Consider the following 18286-nt stretch of genomic DNA (forward strand, 5'->3'; position numbering starts at 1 on the left):
AAGGGATTAATTTTGTCAGGTAGCAGCTTCCTGCCCACAAAGGGAAGAAAAGAGCTCCTCAATGAAGACCTTGGTTTTGTTTATCAGATAAACAGATCTTGACTCTACAGGATAGTTATAGGTACAATAAGCAGAACAGCCAGTTCGTTCATTAACTCCTTAAATTTAATGCAACCATGTTGTACATTCTCTTATATTTCTAAAGTGTTAACTGACAAAATACTATGAAGAACAAATACACAAATCCTTTGGCCCAGCAATTCCACTTCTAGGACTTTATTCCACAGATGTATTTGTACATATGTGAATTAGCCTATGCGCGATTTACTGAACATTATTTGTGCTGGCAAAAAGTTGGAAACAACATGGAATGTAAATTGGTGCAGCCACTCTGGAAAACAGCGTGGAGACTCCTCAGAAAAACTTAAAAAGGTTTTCCATTTGCGATAACATGGATGTGCCTTGCGGGCATTATACTAAGTGAAGTAAGTCAGAGAAAGACAAATACTGTAGAATCTCACTTATATGTAGAATCTAAAACAGAACAAAAAACTGAGCTCATAGATGTGGAGAACAGATTGGTGGTTGCCAGAGGTACTCGGTGGGGATGGGCAAAATGGGTGAAGGGGGTCAATTGGTGCAGACTTCCAGTTATAAAATAAATAAGTCACAGGGATGTAATGTATAACATGGTGAGTATAGTTAATAATACTGTGTTACATATTTGAAAGTTGCTGAGAGAGTAGATCTTAAAAGTTCTCGTCATAAAAAAATCTGTAACTATGTATGGTGGCGGGTATTAACTAGGCTTATTGTGTGATCATTTTGCAATATTTACAAATATCAAATCATTATGTTTTATACCTGAAACTAATATAATTTTATGTCAGTTATACCTCAATAAAAAAATTGGAAATAACAAAAATATGTAAAAGAGATTAGTTAAGAAAATGCCCATCTATATAGTAGAATATATATACAACCATAAAAAAGACTGAGGGAATTCTTATGTGCTTATCTGTCAGGCAAAATGCAGCTCACCAGTGAATGGATAAACAGATTGTGGTATATTCATACAATGTAATACTCCTTCATTGAAAAAAAAGAACAACTATTGGTACACACTACTGTATAGATGAATCTCAAATATTATTTTCCCATTTGTGTACAGTATTGGGGAAAGAATATATATATGTAGTTCCATCTATACTGTATATGTACAGTAATACACATAAGAAACTATTATGTGGATTGTCTATGGGGAGGGAACTTGCATAACTGGAAGACAAAATAAGAGGGAGACATTTTGTAATGTTCTTTTTTATACTTTTTATATTTAAAAGTACACAAATAGAGGGGCGCCTGGGTGGCTCAGTCGTTAAGCGTCTGCCTTCAGCTCAGGTCACGATCCCAGGGTCCTGGGATCGAGCCCTGCATCGGGCTCCCTGCTCGGCAGGAAGCCTGCTACTCCCTCTCCCACTCCCCCTGCTTGTGTTTACTCTCTTGCTGTCTCTCTCTCTGTCAAATAAATAAATAAAATCTTTTTAAAAAGTACCTAAATATTGCATACTCAAAATAAAAATAGAATAGTTTATAACTATACCTAAATATTATATATAATTTTTTTCTCTTTTTTCCTTTTTGGTTTATAACTAGTTTTTTAAAATTCATTTATTCAACCTATATGTATAAACATAAAGAAGATGTTTAATATTATTCCATCTGCAAAAATAAGCAGATATTTAGTAAAAGGCGAAAGATTTATACGATCTGAAGAGAAACCAGAGTATATAATAAGCAGATATTTAGAAAGCTAGTATGTTCTTGTTGATCCTGAGTTTAATTCTACTGTGGTGTGAGACTAACTGTTCTATATCATTTCTGAACTTTGAAGTTTGTTGAGACTTGCTTTGTGATCCAGTATATGGTTACTTTTGGAAGTGGCACAGGAAGAATGTTTACTCTGTCATTAAGTGTAGATTTTCCATATAAGTCAATTAGATCAAGTTTGTTTATCATCTTCAAATCTTATATATCTCTGATTTTTTAATTTACATGTTCCTATCACTTACTAAAAGAAGTATGCTCAAGTCTTTCACTATAATTATGAATTTGATATTTCTCCTCTTCTGCAGTTCTTGCTTTATATGTTTTGAGCCTTTATTACTTGGTGCATACACATTTAAGATGGCTATATCTTTCTGGTGAACTGACTTTTGATCATTTAGAAAATGTTTACCTTTTGTCACACTTGTTGCTTTAAAATCCTTTTTGCCATATTACTATAGCTACACCAGCTTTCTTTTGGCTATTTTTGCCTAACTTTTTTCCACCACTTTGTAAGCAGTTTATCTAGGCATTTACCCAAGACAAATAAAAGAATATGTCCATAAAAAGGTTTGCACATGAATGTTAATAGCAGCTTTATTTGTAACAGCCCCAAACTGGAGAAAACTCAAATGTCCTTTAACAGGTGAATGGATAAACAAATGGTGGTATATCCATGCAATGGAATACTCCTCTATAATTAAAGGAAATGAACGACTGATGTATGCTACAACATAGACAGATCTCAAAATAATTATGCTTGTGAAAGGAGCCAGAAAAAAGAGATCCATTATGTGGCTCTATTTATGTAAAATTCTAGAAAATGCAAACTAATCTATAATGATAGAAGATAAATTAGTGGTTACCAGGGAGCAAGGGTTGGGGGAAGGAGGGAGATTAAGAAGTGGCATGAGGAAGTTTTGTGATTGCAGTGGTGGTTTCATGGGTGTACACTTGTATCAAACTTATAAATTATCCACTTTAAATATGCACAGAATATTGCATGTCAATTATACCTCAGTAAATCTGTTAAAAAAGTAAAGTATCTAAGTATGTCTCTTGTAAGTAGCGTATAGTTTTTTTATGTAATCTGATGATCTTTGTCTTGTAATTGGTGAATTTACTCTAACTATATTTAATATAATTACTGACATATTTGAGTTTGTTTTTTCCTTGCACTCCTTCCTTCCTAAGACTCAGATAACTTATCTCAAACTTGATGATAACAAACCAGTAAAAGTAAAAGTCTCACTAAGTTATAAATCATTACAGTTTTCAATTTCTTTCCTGGTTTTCAGAAATGAGCAAGATGAATCCTAGATAAAATTCTAAAGCAGTGGGGCGCCTGGGTGGCTCAGTCAGTTAAGCGACTGCCTTCGGCTCAGGTCATGATCCTGGAGTCCCGGGATCGAGTCCGGCATCGGGCTCCCTGCTCGGCAGGGAGTCTGCTTCTCCCTCTGACCCTCCTCCCTCTCGTGCTCTCTGTCTCTCCTTCTCTCTCGCAAATAAATAAATAAAATCTTTAAAAAAAAAAAAATTCTAAAGCAGATGCCCCTTTTCAATAGAAAGGTTTATACTTAGGCAGATTGCCTGGCATTTTTTTTTTTTTTTTTTTACCTTTTGAACCCTTTCACTCATTTCTCCCGTGCCTTTTGGCAACCACTAATCTGTTGTCTGTATCTATGCGCTTGTTTCTGGTTTTGTTGTAGATTCCATATATAAGAGATATCATAGAGTATTTGTCTTTCCTTGTCAGATTTATTTCACTTATCATAATGCCCTCGAGGTCTGTACATGTTATTGCAAAAGGGAAAATTTAATTTTTTTTTCAAGATTTTATTTATTTTAGAGAGGGGGGGTGGGCAGAGGGAGAGGAAGAGAGAGAATCCCAAGCAGACTCTGTGCTGAGCGCAGAGCCCCACGCAGGGCTCCATCCCACGACTCTGAGATCACAACCTGAGCCAAAATCAAGGGTCAGACGCCTGACTGACTGAGCCACCCAGGTGCCCCGAGATTTTACTTTTTTTTTATAGCTGAATAATACTCCACTGTGTATGTATATACAATTTATTTATCTATTCATCCATTGATGGACACTTAGGTTATTTCCATGTCTTGGCTCTTATAAATAATGCTGCAAAGAACATGAGGATGCATATATCTTTTTGAGTTAGTGTTTTTGTATTCTTTGGATAAATACCCAGAGGTGGAATTGCTGCATCATATGGTAGTTTTATCTTTAATTTTTTTGAGGAACCTCCATACTGTTTTCCACAGTGGCTGTACCAATTTACATTCCCACCAACAGTGCATAAGGGTTCCCTCTTCCCACATCCTCACCAACCCTTATTATTTCTTGCCTTTTGATGTTAGCCATTCAGACAGGTGTGAGGTGATAGCTCCTTGTGGTTTTGATTCGTATTTCCCTGATGATTAATGATGTTGAGCATTTTTTCATGTACCTTCTTTGGAAAGGCCATCTTCTTTGGAAAAATGTATATTTTCTGTATATCTTCTTTGGAAAGATGTCATTTCAGGTCTTCTGCCCATTTTTTAAATCAGATTGGCTTTTTGCTGTTGAGTTGTATGAATTTTTTGAATATATTTTTGATATTAGCCCCTTATCAGATATATGATTTGCAAATATTTTGTTCCACTCGGTAGATTGCCTTTTCATTTTCTTGATGGTTTCCTTTGCTCTGCAGAAAGTTCTTACTTTAATGTAGTCCTACTTATTTGTTTTTGCTTTTGTTGCTTTGCTTTTGGTGTTAGAATAAAAAAATCATTGCCAAGACCTATTTCAAGGAGCTTACCGCCTATATTTTCTTCTAAAAGTTTTATGGTTTCGGGTCTTCCATTCATGTTTTTATTTGAGTTTAAATGTATATTTCTACTGTGTTTTTTTCCCCTCTTTTTCTTTTTTTTTTTTCTTTTTTCTTTATTTGACAGAGAGAGAGACAGCGAGAGAGGGAACACAAGCAGGGGGAGAGGGAGAGGCAGGCTTCCCGCGGAGCAGGGAGCCCGATGCGGGGCTCGATCCCAGGACCCTGGGATCATGACCTGAGCCGAAGGCAGACGCTTAACAACTGAGCCACCCAGGCGCCCCTTCCCCTCTTTTCCAACTTGTTTCTTGTTTTTAGAGATTACAATAGTACATACTTATTAGAATTCTGTAATGAGTACTTGCACCATTTCGCAAACAATGTGGGGACTTTAGAAGATATAAACTCCATTTACCCTTCCCACCTTCTGTGTTATCATTGACATGGATTTTAATGCTATGTATATTTTAAATTTATTTAAGATTTTTAATTTTTTTAAAGTGATCTCTAGGGGCACCTGGGTGGCTCAGTCGGTTAAGCATCTGCCTTCGGCTCTGGTCATGATCCCAGAGTCCTGAGATTGAGCCTGGTGTTGGGCTCCCTGCTCAGCGGGGAGCTTGCTTCTCTCTCCTGCTCCCCCTGCTTGTGCACTCATGCTCTCCCTCTCTCTGTCAAAAAATTAATAAAGTCTTAAAAAAATAAAAAAAAATAAGGGATCTCTACACCCAACACGGGGCTCGAACTCACAACCCCAAGATCAAGAGTCACATGCTCCACCAACTGAGCCAGCCAGGTGCCTCAATGCTATGTGTATTTTAAATCCACATTATTATCATTATTTTGTACTGTCGATGCACTTCATTGCTTTCAACACTTTTGTGCTTCCATCTGGAACACTTTTCTGCTCTCCTGGCTGAAGAGCTCCCTTTACTATTTCTTTTAGTCCAGCTCTGTTAGTAATAAATTCTCTCAGTTGTTGTTTATCTGGTAAAGTCTTTATTTATCCTTTCTTAATGAAGGATATTTTCACCAGGTAGAACATTCTAGACTGGTAGTTGTTTTCTTCCAGTGCTTTAAAGATGTCATTGCATTGGTTTTGGGATTTCACTGTTTCCACTGAGAAGTCAGTGATCAGTCCTACTATGACGCTTTGAAGGCAAAGTGTCTTTTCCCCAGATTATTTCAAGAACATTTAAAATTTCTCCTTGATTTTTGTGTTTTACTATGATGTGACTAGGTTTGATTTTCTCTGTATTAATTGTGATGGGAGGTTGTATCTGTGTCTTTGAATCTGTCTTTGGTGCTCCTGTCAACAATATTTCTTTAAATCTCACTTCTCCTGTTTTGTCTCTCCTCCTCTTTTGGGACTTCAGTTTACATATGTTAGATCTGTTTCTTTGTGTGTCAGGACACTTTTTTGGAGACATCTTTTTTCCCCCTTTAAATAGGTACAAACATGGGGCGCCTGGGTGGCTCAGTCGGTTAAGCGTCTGCCTCAGGGTTCGAGCCCTGCATTGGGCTCCCTGCTCGGTGGGGAGTCTGCTTCTCTCTCTCCCTCTGCCCCTCCCCCTGCTTGTGCTCTCTCTCTCTCAAGTAAATAAATAAAATCTTTAAAAAAATTACTCAGTACTTATAGGTTTTCTTTTAGGTTATTATGCTGCCTCATCAGTAGGAGGTAGGACTATGTCAGGAGAAAAACTCACTTATATGATGTTTTTCTGATGATATACACAGGCTGGGGGACACTGATGCCCTGATGTCTATTGGCTAACTCTTGTCTAGGCTCCCTGTGGGAACCCTCAAACACTTCAGTCATCGAATAAATATTCTTCCTATTCAGAGGAATTTTCCAAGTGAAAGGAATTTGGGACTCCCCTGTGAGGAAGAAACATAAGTTCCACAGCTTGTTAATAAGCAGCAAACTTCTCTTTGTAATCATGTTTCCACTTGTTGAATCATCTTTATAAAAGTTGTACATTTATGGCATGTCTGTTTATGAGAAGAGATGGAAAATATGAGAAAATCTGAAACCTGAAATATCTATTATGGAGCCCCAGGCTAATGAACTTCTGAGGAATTTGTTCCAGACTCCATTAACGTGTATGTATATGTAAGGATGGAGTTAGATACGTATATGCATATGTAAGGATGGAGTTATATACATGTATTATATATGTAGATAATATATATTATATGTATATTATATATTATATTATGTATATATTATATAATGTATAATATTATATATATTATATAATGTGTAATATATATAATTTGCTACAGCTATTAATTTTGTAGCCTTTTAAATTTAAAAGTGCACTTTAGGGCCCCCTCAGTGGCTCGGCCAGCAGAGGATGCAACTCTTGATCTTGGGGTCGTGAGTTCCAGCCCCATGTTGGGCATAGAGATTACTTGAAAAAAACAAAAACAAACCAAAAAAAATTAAAAAAATATAAAGGTGCACTTTACTAAGAGTATCTGGGGATGCATCTCAGAAAAATTCTTAGATCGTTTTTTTTGAAAGATTTTATTTATCTTGGGGGTGGGGTGGGGAGGAGCAGAGGGAGAAGGACAAGCAGAGTCCAAGCCAAGCAGAGCACGGAGCCCGATGCAGGGCTGGATCCCACGATCCCTGAGACCATGACCTGAGCTGAAACCAAGAGTCAGATGCCAAACCAACTAACTGATCCACCCAGGCGCCCCACCTTCTATCGTTTTGATGTGGTCAACTCCAGGAACTACTCACTCGTAAGCCCAGCTGTGTGTTTTCAGACTTTATCCATGCCATGCACTGTGATCCAACCTGGCTTATTTACATCATTCAGAGCTACTTTTTCTATACATAATAGATTTAAAAATCTTTATTATTGTTGTTTTACTATACTGCCCTAACCTTATAATTCAGGAAGTTTGGGGAATAGCATTCTTTCATTGCTTACTTGGTGCAAATCATTGCTGGTCCTGAACAATGGTTATTTTGCAAGGTTAAATTACACCATGTGCCTGTGGCTACATACATGTAATGTGCCACCCACAAATGTCTATAATTAGTGTTTATTAGTAGCTGCGTACTTTATGCTTGTATTAGTTGAGTGTTTTGTTAGTTACTAAGTCAGTTGTTAGTTACTAAGGGTAAATTATAGGTTTACTTCTCTTTATTCCACCCCGTTCACTGTTGTTTAAAACATGTCACATTCGGGAAAACCCTAAGCCCCTTGAAATACTTATTGACTTGTTTTTTTTCTTGAATCCGTTTTAAAATTCTTCCAACCATTTTGGCTGCTGACCATCCAGCATATAGTGAAAGAATTTTCTTTTAGGGATGAAAGCCAGTGAGAAGCCTTCCGGGGCTCTGTAGTTTTCCTAGCACAGCTGCTGATGTAGATCATGGTGCTGACTGTTCCACTTGGAGATTCTTGAGCATCTTTGCCAGTTTGAGCTGGAAAGGTGCCCAGGAGATGAGATAGCTCAGCCCCTTCATTTCATACGTAATGGAACTAAGAATCAGCTTGGTAACTAATCTACTTGAACTCAAAGAGCTGGCAAATAGCTACATTTATTGTAAAGAAACAGGACAGCCTGATAGTTTAAATACTTGAATACTACTTCATACTCCTACTTCAAGTATTAGATGTCGTGAAATGGTAAAAACAAACTGCTTTTTTCCATCAGGTCTGTTCCTACTTTTTTTTTTTTTTTCCAAAGTATGGCTCGAAAGTCCTCTTTTTGGGGGGGGTGCAGAGGGAGAGGGAGAAAGGGAGTCTTGGGGCTCTCAATCTCACATGGGGCTCGATCTCACAACCCTGAAATCATGAGCTGAACTGAAATCAAGAGTTGGATGCTTAACCGACTGAGCCACCCAGGCACCTGGGTTCGACAGTCCTCTTATTCCAGAAGCCTTCTAAGCATTCCTAGGCTGAATTACTAACTCCCTCCTCTTTGCTCACAAGGCATGGTCACATTTTTTATTATAATACTCATCATGTTCTATTATGATTATTTATTCAGTTATCCATCTGTCCTCCTCCCTCCCACCCACTGGGCTGAGCCTCCAGGAACAGCAACAGTATCATCTTGGACTTTAATCCCTAGCACTTGGCAGAGAGCCTGGCACTTTTGTGCCCTCGATGTTTTTTTAATGAGTGAAGGAACTAATACTCTCTCATAGTCTTGCACTATTAGCGAATCTTTATTGACATAAAAATCACCTGGAAGTTGTTGGCTAAACATGCAGTTTTCTAGGCCGTGCCATAAGAGATGCTGTTTCTGGACGGGGATAGGGTCTAGGAATCCACATTTTATTAAGCAGCTGATAATTGGAAGCATATGGTCCATAGTTCACACTTGGCATGCTCTGCTCCATCATTAGTTCTACTGGCCCTTAGTCCCAACTGTGTGTATCACAATTATCTGTCCGTCCGAATAAAAACAGAGCTTTGCTACCCATCCCCCTCTACCATTCTGACTCCTGAGTAGGGGTACCAACATTTTTAAACAAATCCCAAGGCTCCCTCCCAGTTTAATTTGTAGAAATCGAGAAAATAATATTTTAAAGCATTTTGAGTTATTAGAAAAGTGTCTTAGCTCATCAAGGCAATATCATCATGATATATATAAATCTGGCGTCATGAAAGTTATCTGAAAACATGTTGAATTTGGTCTGAGACTCAAATACAGAGGAAATAGAACCCACACGCCATCACTACCTGCGTGGACACCAAGCCTGGATGACCCCTTGCCTGGGCTGAATTCTCTTCTCTGTGTAGGCAGGCTTTCCCCTTCGCTAGGGTCAATGTAGAGATGAAGAGGCTTGATTTTGATGCTGGGATGCTAGGTGCTTTTCTGAGAATGAAGTTCCATATCACTAACATTATAGCTGAAATTTACAAAATTTAAAAAATTCCCAAGAGTGTACCTGTGCTCGCATGCTATTTGATATGTACATACCTTTTTTCAAAGTGATGAACTTAAGCAACTTTACATCAGAAAGAGCTGAGTGAGGTAGTGATTAAACTAGCTTTAGATAATTACCCAAAGGATTTCTGATCCTTACACATGTACTGTTAGTTTCTATTCAGTTCCTCATTTTACTTTTCACTTGTAACTTACTTGGTACGCACTTTTCCATGGGTGAACCTGATTCACATTTTTATTTTAAGTGGTAAAATCGTATTTCACCTATTTGCTATTATTTCCTCGGTGTTCTCCCTTGTGTTGGGTGCTTTGGTTATTTTCAGTTATTTGCCACCATATGCAGAGTTCTTATATTCATTTCTGCTCAAATTATATGTTTGTATGAAATGGGGTATATTCTCCAAAGTGAAATGATCACATTGAAAAGTAATGACAGTTTTAGAGTTCTTGTTGTGTATTACAATGTTGCTTTCCAGAGGCACTGAACCAATATACAACCCTGTGGGGTTCCACCGGGGTGTGGGGCATGCCAGTTTTCCCACAGTTTGACCAACGTGTGATTTTGTCATTCTAGCTTATTTTTGCTGGTTTAATATGTGCTTAGGTCCTCTCCAGAGAGATTTAATTTGGACATTCTTTAAACGATACAAGTTCTTTTCCATGTGGGACGATTCACTATTTTCATTTTAAGGACCAACAATTCATCTCCATATCTGACAGTTTAAAGGGACAGGTTTAATTGCATTCTATAGAATTGATCCCAGGCTCCTCCCAGGGAAGAGGATCAGTTGTGTGGCTCTGAATTGGGAAACTGATGTGGAGAATTGCAACAGAAACACCCACTGACCCTCTTTAAGAAGGACTGAAGAGCTGGAACATTCTGATTTCATGCTGAAAAAAATATTGGGGTTTTGGCATAGGACGACAGATTTTGCTTCAAAATGAAAGCAAGAATCTGTCTCTGCTTCCTTTCTTTGACTCTCTTATAATGCCATACCTTTCCTGATCCTTTTTAGATATTCCCATTTCAGATAGACCCCTCTGGTCTATGGCAGGAAGAGCTACAGAAGGACCATGAGACGAAATCATGTTATTTGAGAGGTCCTGCTGGGAGGACCTGGGGGCAGAAGTCTTAGGAGCAGTAAGACATGTCTGTCAGAAGGCACCCCGGTCACAGCAAAGGGCCTTTGCTTGGTTGTCTTGTCCCTCTGTGTCTACGGTCATCTCCCTAAGTAAGCAGATAAGCGATCACCATGTTGGTTTGGGTTCCTTTGTGGTGCCAAATGCAAGATACAGTGTTGTTCATGCAGATGGGCCTTTTGATATGGACAGTGGTCTAATCTGTTGGTTTTTAAAAATTGGTGATGGTTCAACTTGTAATGAAAATCAGCCTATCGAGTACTTGGAAGCAAATTCTGCAGATTTTCCTCCATTCTTGGCTGTTTCATTAAATTTGGTAATTTTTGCCTTCACTCTTGTGTTTTTAGGACACTTGCACACATCCATATCTATATCTGTATCTATATCATCTTTATTGAGAAATAATCTGCCTAGTTCACCCATTTCACATGTGCAATTTGCTAATTCTTAATATATTCACAGAGTTGTGTTTCCATCACCACGCTCAATTTTAAAACATTATCTTCACCCCAGAAAGAAACCCCATTTCCATTAGCAGTCACTCCCCATTTGCCTCCAAGGCCCCAGCCCGAGGCAACCACTCGTCCACTTTGTCTCTATAGACTCTCTTGTTCTGGAAATTTCGTATAAGGACTAATAAATATGTGGTCTTTGGGTTTAGCTGCTTTCACTTGGCATGATGTTTTCAAGGTGCATCCCTGTTGTTGTATAGTACTTCTTTCCTTTTTTGCTGCTAAATAATATTCCATTGCACGATATACTTTATTTTGTTTATCCATGCAGCAGGTGATAGACATTTGGGTTGTTTCCACTTTTCTATTATGAATAATGCTGCTGTGAACATTCATATCTAAATTTTTGTATGAAAGTATGTTCTCATTTCTCTTGGGTGTACACCTAGGTGTGCATTTGCTGGGATATATATGGGAACACTATGTTTAACTTTTTTGAGGAACTGCCAGACTATTTTCCAAACCAATTGCACAATTTTACATTCCCACCAATAATGTGTGATGCTCTCATTTCTCCATATCCTCACCAACACCTGCTATCACTCATCTTTTTTTGAAATAGCCATCCTAGTGATTGTGACGTGGCAGCCCGTGTGGTTTTGATTTGCATTCCCCAGTGGATAATAGAATATTTCTTATCCTAGTATGTTCTTATATTTAAAAAAATTAAATAAAGACAATATCTTAGGAAATTCAGGAATACAATCAGTATGGGCTGCTTTCACTTCCTGGGAGGTCTCACACTTCACTGCATCATCACATAGGGGTTCACCCCTGCCATGAAGGTGCTCCAGCCATTTTCCTCCATCCTTGTATCCATCCATCATCCAGAATCCTGGGAAGGAGAGATCATTGTCCTGTGTTGGGTTATGTGCCCACCCCTTTGCTTTGTAGTTATGCCTAGACAGAGTACAGCATGAGTGTGTGGATCCTGGAGGGACATTGAGGTACTCTTGGATTGGGAGAATGGATGTCACACATGGGACCAGAACAGGCTTTCTGCCTCTGAGAAGAACCACGTTGCCACATTTGAAAGCCAAGCAGACCATGTCAGAAACCTTATAGTGCAGGGTAATTACTAATTATGCTTTAGCACACATTATAATGGAGAAAATGTAAGCTTTATTTGTCGCATTCAAATATATTTTAAAATTATGATTTAAAAAGTTTATATAGCCCTTTGTTGGACACCCAGCATGTTTCAAATATACAATCTCACTTGATCCTCAATAAATGTCTCTTAGTGTCTAATTATACTATATAATAGTCTCACTGCGGTTTATATACACTTTTGTGAACTAGCCTAAGAGTCCACCCACCAACAAATGAGATCGAATGAGAAATGTGACGTGAGAAAACGTATTCTGAGCTCCACACAAATGACTAACAAATGAGTGCCTCAAAGTCAGTCTGTTTGTAAGCCAGGGTTTCCCTGGTCAACAGCTCATGCCAGTAGGTGTGAGTAGACAATGGAGAACAACTTCCATGTGCCTGGTTTCCAGCTACCAAGGATGTTGGCTGAGGGGACAACAGTGTTGTGATATGGATGACTCAAAAGATCACTCTACTGGGAGCAGTTTGGAAAACGTACAGTCCTTGGAATCCTAGGTAGCATCTAAGTGCCTGCAGGGAGGTGGACGTGTTCATATAATAGTTTTCTAGAATGTTCTGTCATAGCAGGCAGCCTACCAGAAGGGTTCAACTGCTTAAAATCAGTATGGCTCGATCAAAATGGCAGCATGGGGTTGAAAGGCCTCTAGTTAGAGACCAGATGTCCTCATGCAGAGACAATGCCTCTGAATGGCCTGGGAAGAAGGATCCAAGCACTGTGGATCTTTCCTGGGGCCTCAGACTCTTCCCCTCCTTCATGCTCCTACCCTTCCAGTATTGGGCAACAGCCATGGTTGGTTGTAGGTGTCCTGGCCTTTGTGAACTTTCCAAGGGAATAGACTATCAGACAAAAGCTACAATGTCCATTCATAGGCCACTGAGGGCATGTTAGTTCTGCTGATTACCCAGCCAAGGCATGGGTTTTAGAACATGATACCAAAGATTGTATCTAGAATTGTGATGATTTGTTAAAATAACCACTTCATTTGGATGTTTGTATTTTACCCAAGGTATTCTTCAGCAGAAATAAGGAAACAGTTTACTCTCCCACCGAACCTTGGCCATTACCATCGACAGAGCATAAGTACCTCTGGCTTCCCCTCTCTTCAACTAGTAAGTATGAGATGGGTTTGCTTAGAGAATGGTCAAGTGCAGAAATGCACAGTGTGTGCTTTTCCTTCCTGCTTTTCCTTAGCTCTTCTGCTGCCACCTTACACCTCCTACTACCAGTTCCTAACTCCATGCCTGCTTTTTGACATCACACAGTTTCCCTCTCTTTCCTTCAGCATGAGCTGGGAGGGCAATGTGGACCTGCAGGGGCCATGGTTCCGAAGTCTCAGGCTTCAGTGGGCAAACGGGCTACTTGATGTCCCCCAAATTATGACTCCTATTTTGGGGAGGGGGAAGTGGCCTGGAACCAAACTACCATTTGTAACAGGCTTTTATTAGGAAAATACATCCCCAAATCTGGAAAGTCAATTTAGGAACCTTAATTTTTAAAAATTGTTTTCTTGGAAGTATAATTTACATACAAGAAATTCACTCGTTTTAGGTGTACAGTTTGGTGAATTTGGCCACTTTCTAGTCACTTAATCTCTACTCAGTCCAGATATAGAACAGTCTCTTTACCCTAAGATACCCGTAGGACCCCTTTGCAGTGGGTCTCTTCTTCCAGCCCCCAGCCCAAGGCAATCACTGATCCACTTCTGTCACAATTTTGCCTTATCTGGAACTTCGTATAATTGGAATCACAGAACAGACCTTAATTTTTAAGATTTTTATTTATTTATTTATTTGTCAGAGACAGAGAGATAGAGAGCAGAAGCAGGGGGAGCGGCAGGCAGAGGGAGAAGCAGGCTCCCTGCTGAGCAAGGAGCCCGATGTGGGACTCGATCCCAGAACCCTGGGATCACGACCTGAGCCGAAGGCAGTCGCTTAATCCACTGAGCCCCCCAGGCATCCCGACCTTCATTTTTGAGGCACATGCCCCCTTTTAAGTTGAAGGTAGCTTGTATTTTTATATTAACACCTACTGTTGAGTGTGCATTATGTGTTGTATTATTTGAGGAGTAAATGCCAGACATATGTTAGGTGGGCTAAACCTCACTTAAATGAGATGATTTGTAAAACCAGAAGTTGAGTATTCACTTCCTTTGTGTGAGGCTACAGTCCTCGCTCTACTCACTTCCTCACTCTCAGCACAGCGGCACTTTCTTGCTTCTTCTAGTGGTTATCTTGAGGAGGTTAGGTTATTTTTTTTGTTTCTCACTTATTACTTCAAAACCACTTCTGCTCTTCAAAGTTTTGTAAGCTTCCACTTGGTTTCCTGTAGCCGCCATCTTGCCTCCTGTAACAATTTGCACGCCGTGTAACTGTGTATCTTTTAAAGGTATGTTGGCTGGAGTGGTGCGTGGTTATTTCAGTAGGATAATTTGTGTGTTGTGTCATTGGTGAAACAGGAGTAGTAAAAAGTGTATAGCATCTTTTACTGCAAGAGGTAATGACATTTCTTCAAAAAAATCTATTTATGACTTCGGTGGCTTGCTAACTGTCCTTTTTGTTTGTACTTCTCCTGTTTCAAAATGCAGGTTATAATAAAAGCACACTCAAAGCATGACGTCCATGCTTTCGGATAGATTAGATCATCTTTAGAGTAAGAAATATTAACTGTGTGTTTTTTTGTTTGTTTAATTTGGTGCTAGTATATATTTCATTGAAAACCAAAAAAATTTTTTTTCTTGAATTTCTAATTCAAATTGTATTCCAAAGTATGCAGAATTCAGTTAAAAAGTGACCAGATACACGTTTATATTTAAAACAAGGTAAGGAGGGAGGGTTTGGTGCCTTGCTTGCTGGTAAATTAAGACTGCCACTCTTTGCAGTGGCTGAATTGAGAAACAGTGTGGACATGGTAATTAAGAGGCTTTAAGGAAGTGTAGCTCGCAAGCTTTAACCCCTTCTCTGCACACCAGCTTTGACATTTATGCTGCAGCCTTAAGTTTTTCATTTAAAGTCACACACACAGAAAAAACTTGCTTAATATCTATAGGTGTTCCTTTGGTAGTTTTGCCTCCTCATCCGTAGGTTTTGACAAAAGTGAATGTTGATCAATTTCTTCATTAGCTAGGTAGTCAAATCACCATGTGGCTTAACTACCCATTTTCTAACAGAGGACATCAAAGAAATAGCAAAAATAAGCAACAGCGTTTAATTATGCAAGGATCATGGGTTCTGCCTGTCGTAATTTATTCCTGATTCTATTTGCAAATGAATAGCCTTTAAAATATATGGCTCTTAGTATTCCAGGTTAGCTCCTGAATATCTCTTCCCAGATCTCGACTCCAATTTCAGCACTCGGTGCTGCCCCTGATCCTTCTTGTTAACTGCACGAGGAACAGGAAGCATGAGGGAGCCAAGAGGCCTGATTTTAATTCCCCCTTTAAAAAAAAAAAATGCACAGCCTGCCGAGGAAATCACCCTAACGTTTACCTGCCGCCATGCTGTCATGTCACAATGAAGTGGCCATTCTTTCCCCTGAATCATCTTCCCGAATGAAGGTTCCTCCAACAGACATCATCAACTTAATGGTGATTTCCCTTTACCTTAAAAAAAAATCCATTTCATAGAAAGATAATGGGACATTTCAACAAGCTTCATTCCTGGCAAGGCAGAGAAGTAGCTTATCATCTAAAGACTCTCAAGCTGAAGTAGCTTTAAAAAAAACCTTAAAGGCGAAGCTATAGACTGTTCATTGTTTGGTTTCAGACAATTGGAAAATAAGACCAAGTGCATTTTGGCTTTTGTTTTCCTTACCTTTATTTATATAACTACCCATTTCAACAACCCCACATGCTAATACAAATGGCTACTTAATTTTTAGAAGTATTTAATGGTGCCACATTATTTAAAACCCAATCAGTGGGGCGCCTGGGTGGCTCAGTCAGTTGAGCATCAGACTCTTAGTTTCGGCTCAGGTTATGATCTCAGGGTCGTGAGATTGAGCCCCACACTGGGCTCCGAGCTCAGTCGAGAGTCTGCTGGAAGATTCTCTGCCTCTGCCCCACCCCAAATAAATGAATAAAAATCTTAAAGAAAATAAAACCCAATCAATGATTAGTTTGTTGTCTTGCAAGAGGCCAGAACTTGGCCACAAGCCTAAGTGGACCCCGTTTTGCTTGAATATACCTGCCTTTCATGAATTTGTGAATATGAATAGAATTTTTGTGTTGCAGAAATGTGCATTGTATCCTAAAATTGTATCATAAAATTTTCTTTTATACATAAATCATTAAAAATAAGCACGTATTTTTTTTTTTTTTTCCTACAAAAACTGGTGAGATGGGTCCCGGGTGAAGCATTACTGCCACTGATTTGGTATATAATCTGGGGCAAGTTAATCTCTGTGAAGCCTCCAGCTCTTTTTATTTGCCATGTTGGCCTAAGAGTGCTCCCCCTCCCATTAGGGTTAATAGAATGGTATCATAGATGTTGTGTAAATACTGGTGAATGGCTCTGTCCACGTGTTTGGCACTGTCTGTTGTCTGTATATTGGAGAAAGGGTGAGAGATTAAAAGGTGGCCAGAGGTGGTTTCAGCTCTGAAAGGCCTTGTGGTCTACTTGGGAGGACAGATGATACTGAGGACCTATACTGTCTTTAAGCATGCTAGGTGTTCAAAAGGAGGTAAAAGCTTGCTGAGGGAGGCAGAGAAGACTTAAAGGAAAGTTTTCAGCCCTGGTTGCACATTAGAATCATCCGGGACCTTTAGAAACATCTGTGGCCAGGCCCACCAGAGAACAATGAAATCAGAATCTCTAAGGGCTGGAGCCTAGGTATCTTGATATGTTAAAGTTCCCCGGGATTTTAGCATGTGATCCAGATGGAGGGTTGTTTAAAGAACCTACATAGAAGAAGAAGAAGGTATCAGGAGGGGAAGAATGAAGCAGGGGAAATCGGAGGGGTAGACGAACCATGAGAGACGATGGACTCTGAAAAACAAACAGGGTTCTGGAGGGGAGGGGGGGTGGGAGGATGGGTTAGCCTGGTGGTGGGTATTGAGGAGGGCACATTCTGCATGGAGCACTGGGTGTTATGCACAAACAATGAATCATGGAACACTTCATCTAAAACTAATGATGTAATGTATGGGGATTAACATAAGAATAAAAAAAATTTAAAAAAAAAATAAAGAACCTACATAGGTAGAAGTATTCCAAATAGGAGCAAAAAACAAAGAAAGGTAGTTTCTTTTGTGGTCCGAGTTGCTCTGGATTTCAGAAAATGTGGTGGGCAAGGACCATTGCTAACCCTATGGATATATCCTTATATAAATACAGTGGCTTCTGTTGTAAATCAGATCAATCACATGAGAGAAAGGGTGTGTGGGTGTGGGTGTGGTTTTATTGGATCTTTGTTTTTTAACTCTAATTGTAAATGTCAGCTGGGATGTATGTGTGTTTTCAAAGTAGATAAAATATTTTAAACTCTTGCATTGTGGACTGTGAAGAGGATCGACTGTTTCAAGTTGGCTTTTTAGACCTGGTGATATGATGATAGACCTGCCCTGGGTCTCCTTGACACTCTTGCCAGAGTTGTTTGTGACCAGTGTCAGAGAGCATGACCCTGTGTGTAGACTCACCTGTGTGTAGCATTGCACATTGGCCTTGGCATCCTCCATTGCCACAGCCTTGTGGGCAGGTCGACCAGACATCCTCTCATGCCAGCCATCTACACAGGCAACTGACTTTATAGTTGACGTCTTCATTAAAATACTAAAACTATTTTCTGATCATTCAAAGTCGAAAGGAGAGTGAACTCCAGGAAAAGGTTGGGATCTCTGTCCTAAAGTAGAAAGGAGGATTTGAGACACTATACTTGGTTAATAACCTTAACCTACATTTTCATAGAGGGAAAAATTCTATTTTTAAAAATGAGAATAGAAAAGATTTGAAGTGAAATGGAAT

The 18286-nt window shown here is 39.2% G+C and overlaps 1 protein-coding gene across 2 annotated transcripts in view; it reads left to right on the forward strand.

Annotated features, from left to right (window-relative positions):
- DOCK8 (dedicator of cytokinesis 8) overlaps positions 1-18286 on the forward strand; it is a 227664-nt gene that overhangs the window by 37117 nt on the left and 172261 nt on the right. Inside the window, exon 2 of one of the 2 annotated variants that reach the window (XM_035029106.1) lies at positions 13336-13438. In XM_035029106.1, coding sequence (XP_034884997.1) covers positions 13336-13438 — 103 coding nt within the window. Of the gene's footprint in view, positions 1-13335; positions 13439-14522; positions 14715-18286 lie in introns of those variants that run through there. The other variant, XM_035029107.1, reaches the window with a different exon arrangement.

Source organism: Mirounga leonina, unplaced genomic scaffold (assembly GCF_011800145.1).
Source record: "Mirounga leonina isolate KUSES-001 unplaced genomic scaffold, KU_Mleo_1.0 Mir_224, whole genome shotgun sequence".
NCBI lineage: Eukaryota > Metazoa > Chordata > Mammalia > Carnivora > Phocidae > Mirounga > Mirounga leonina.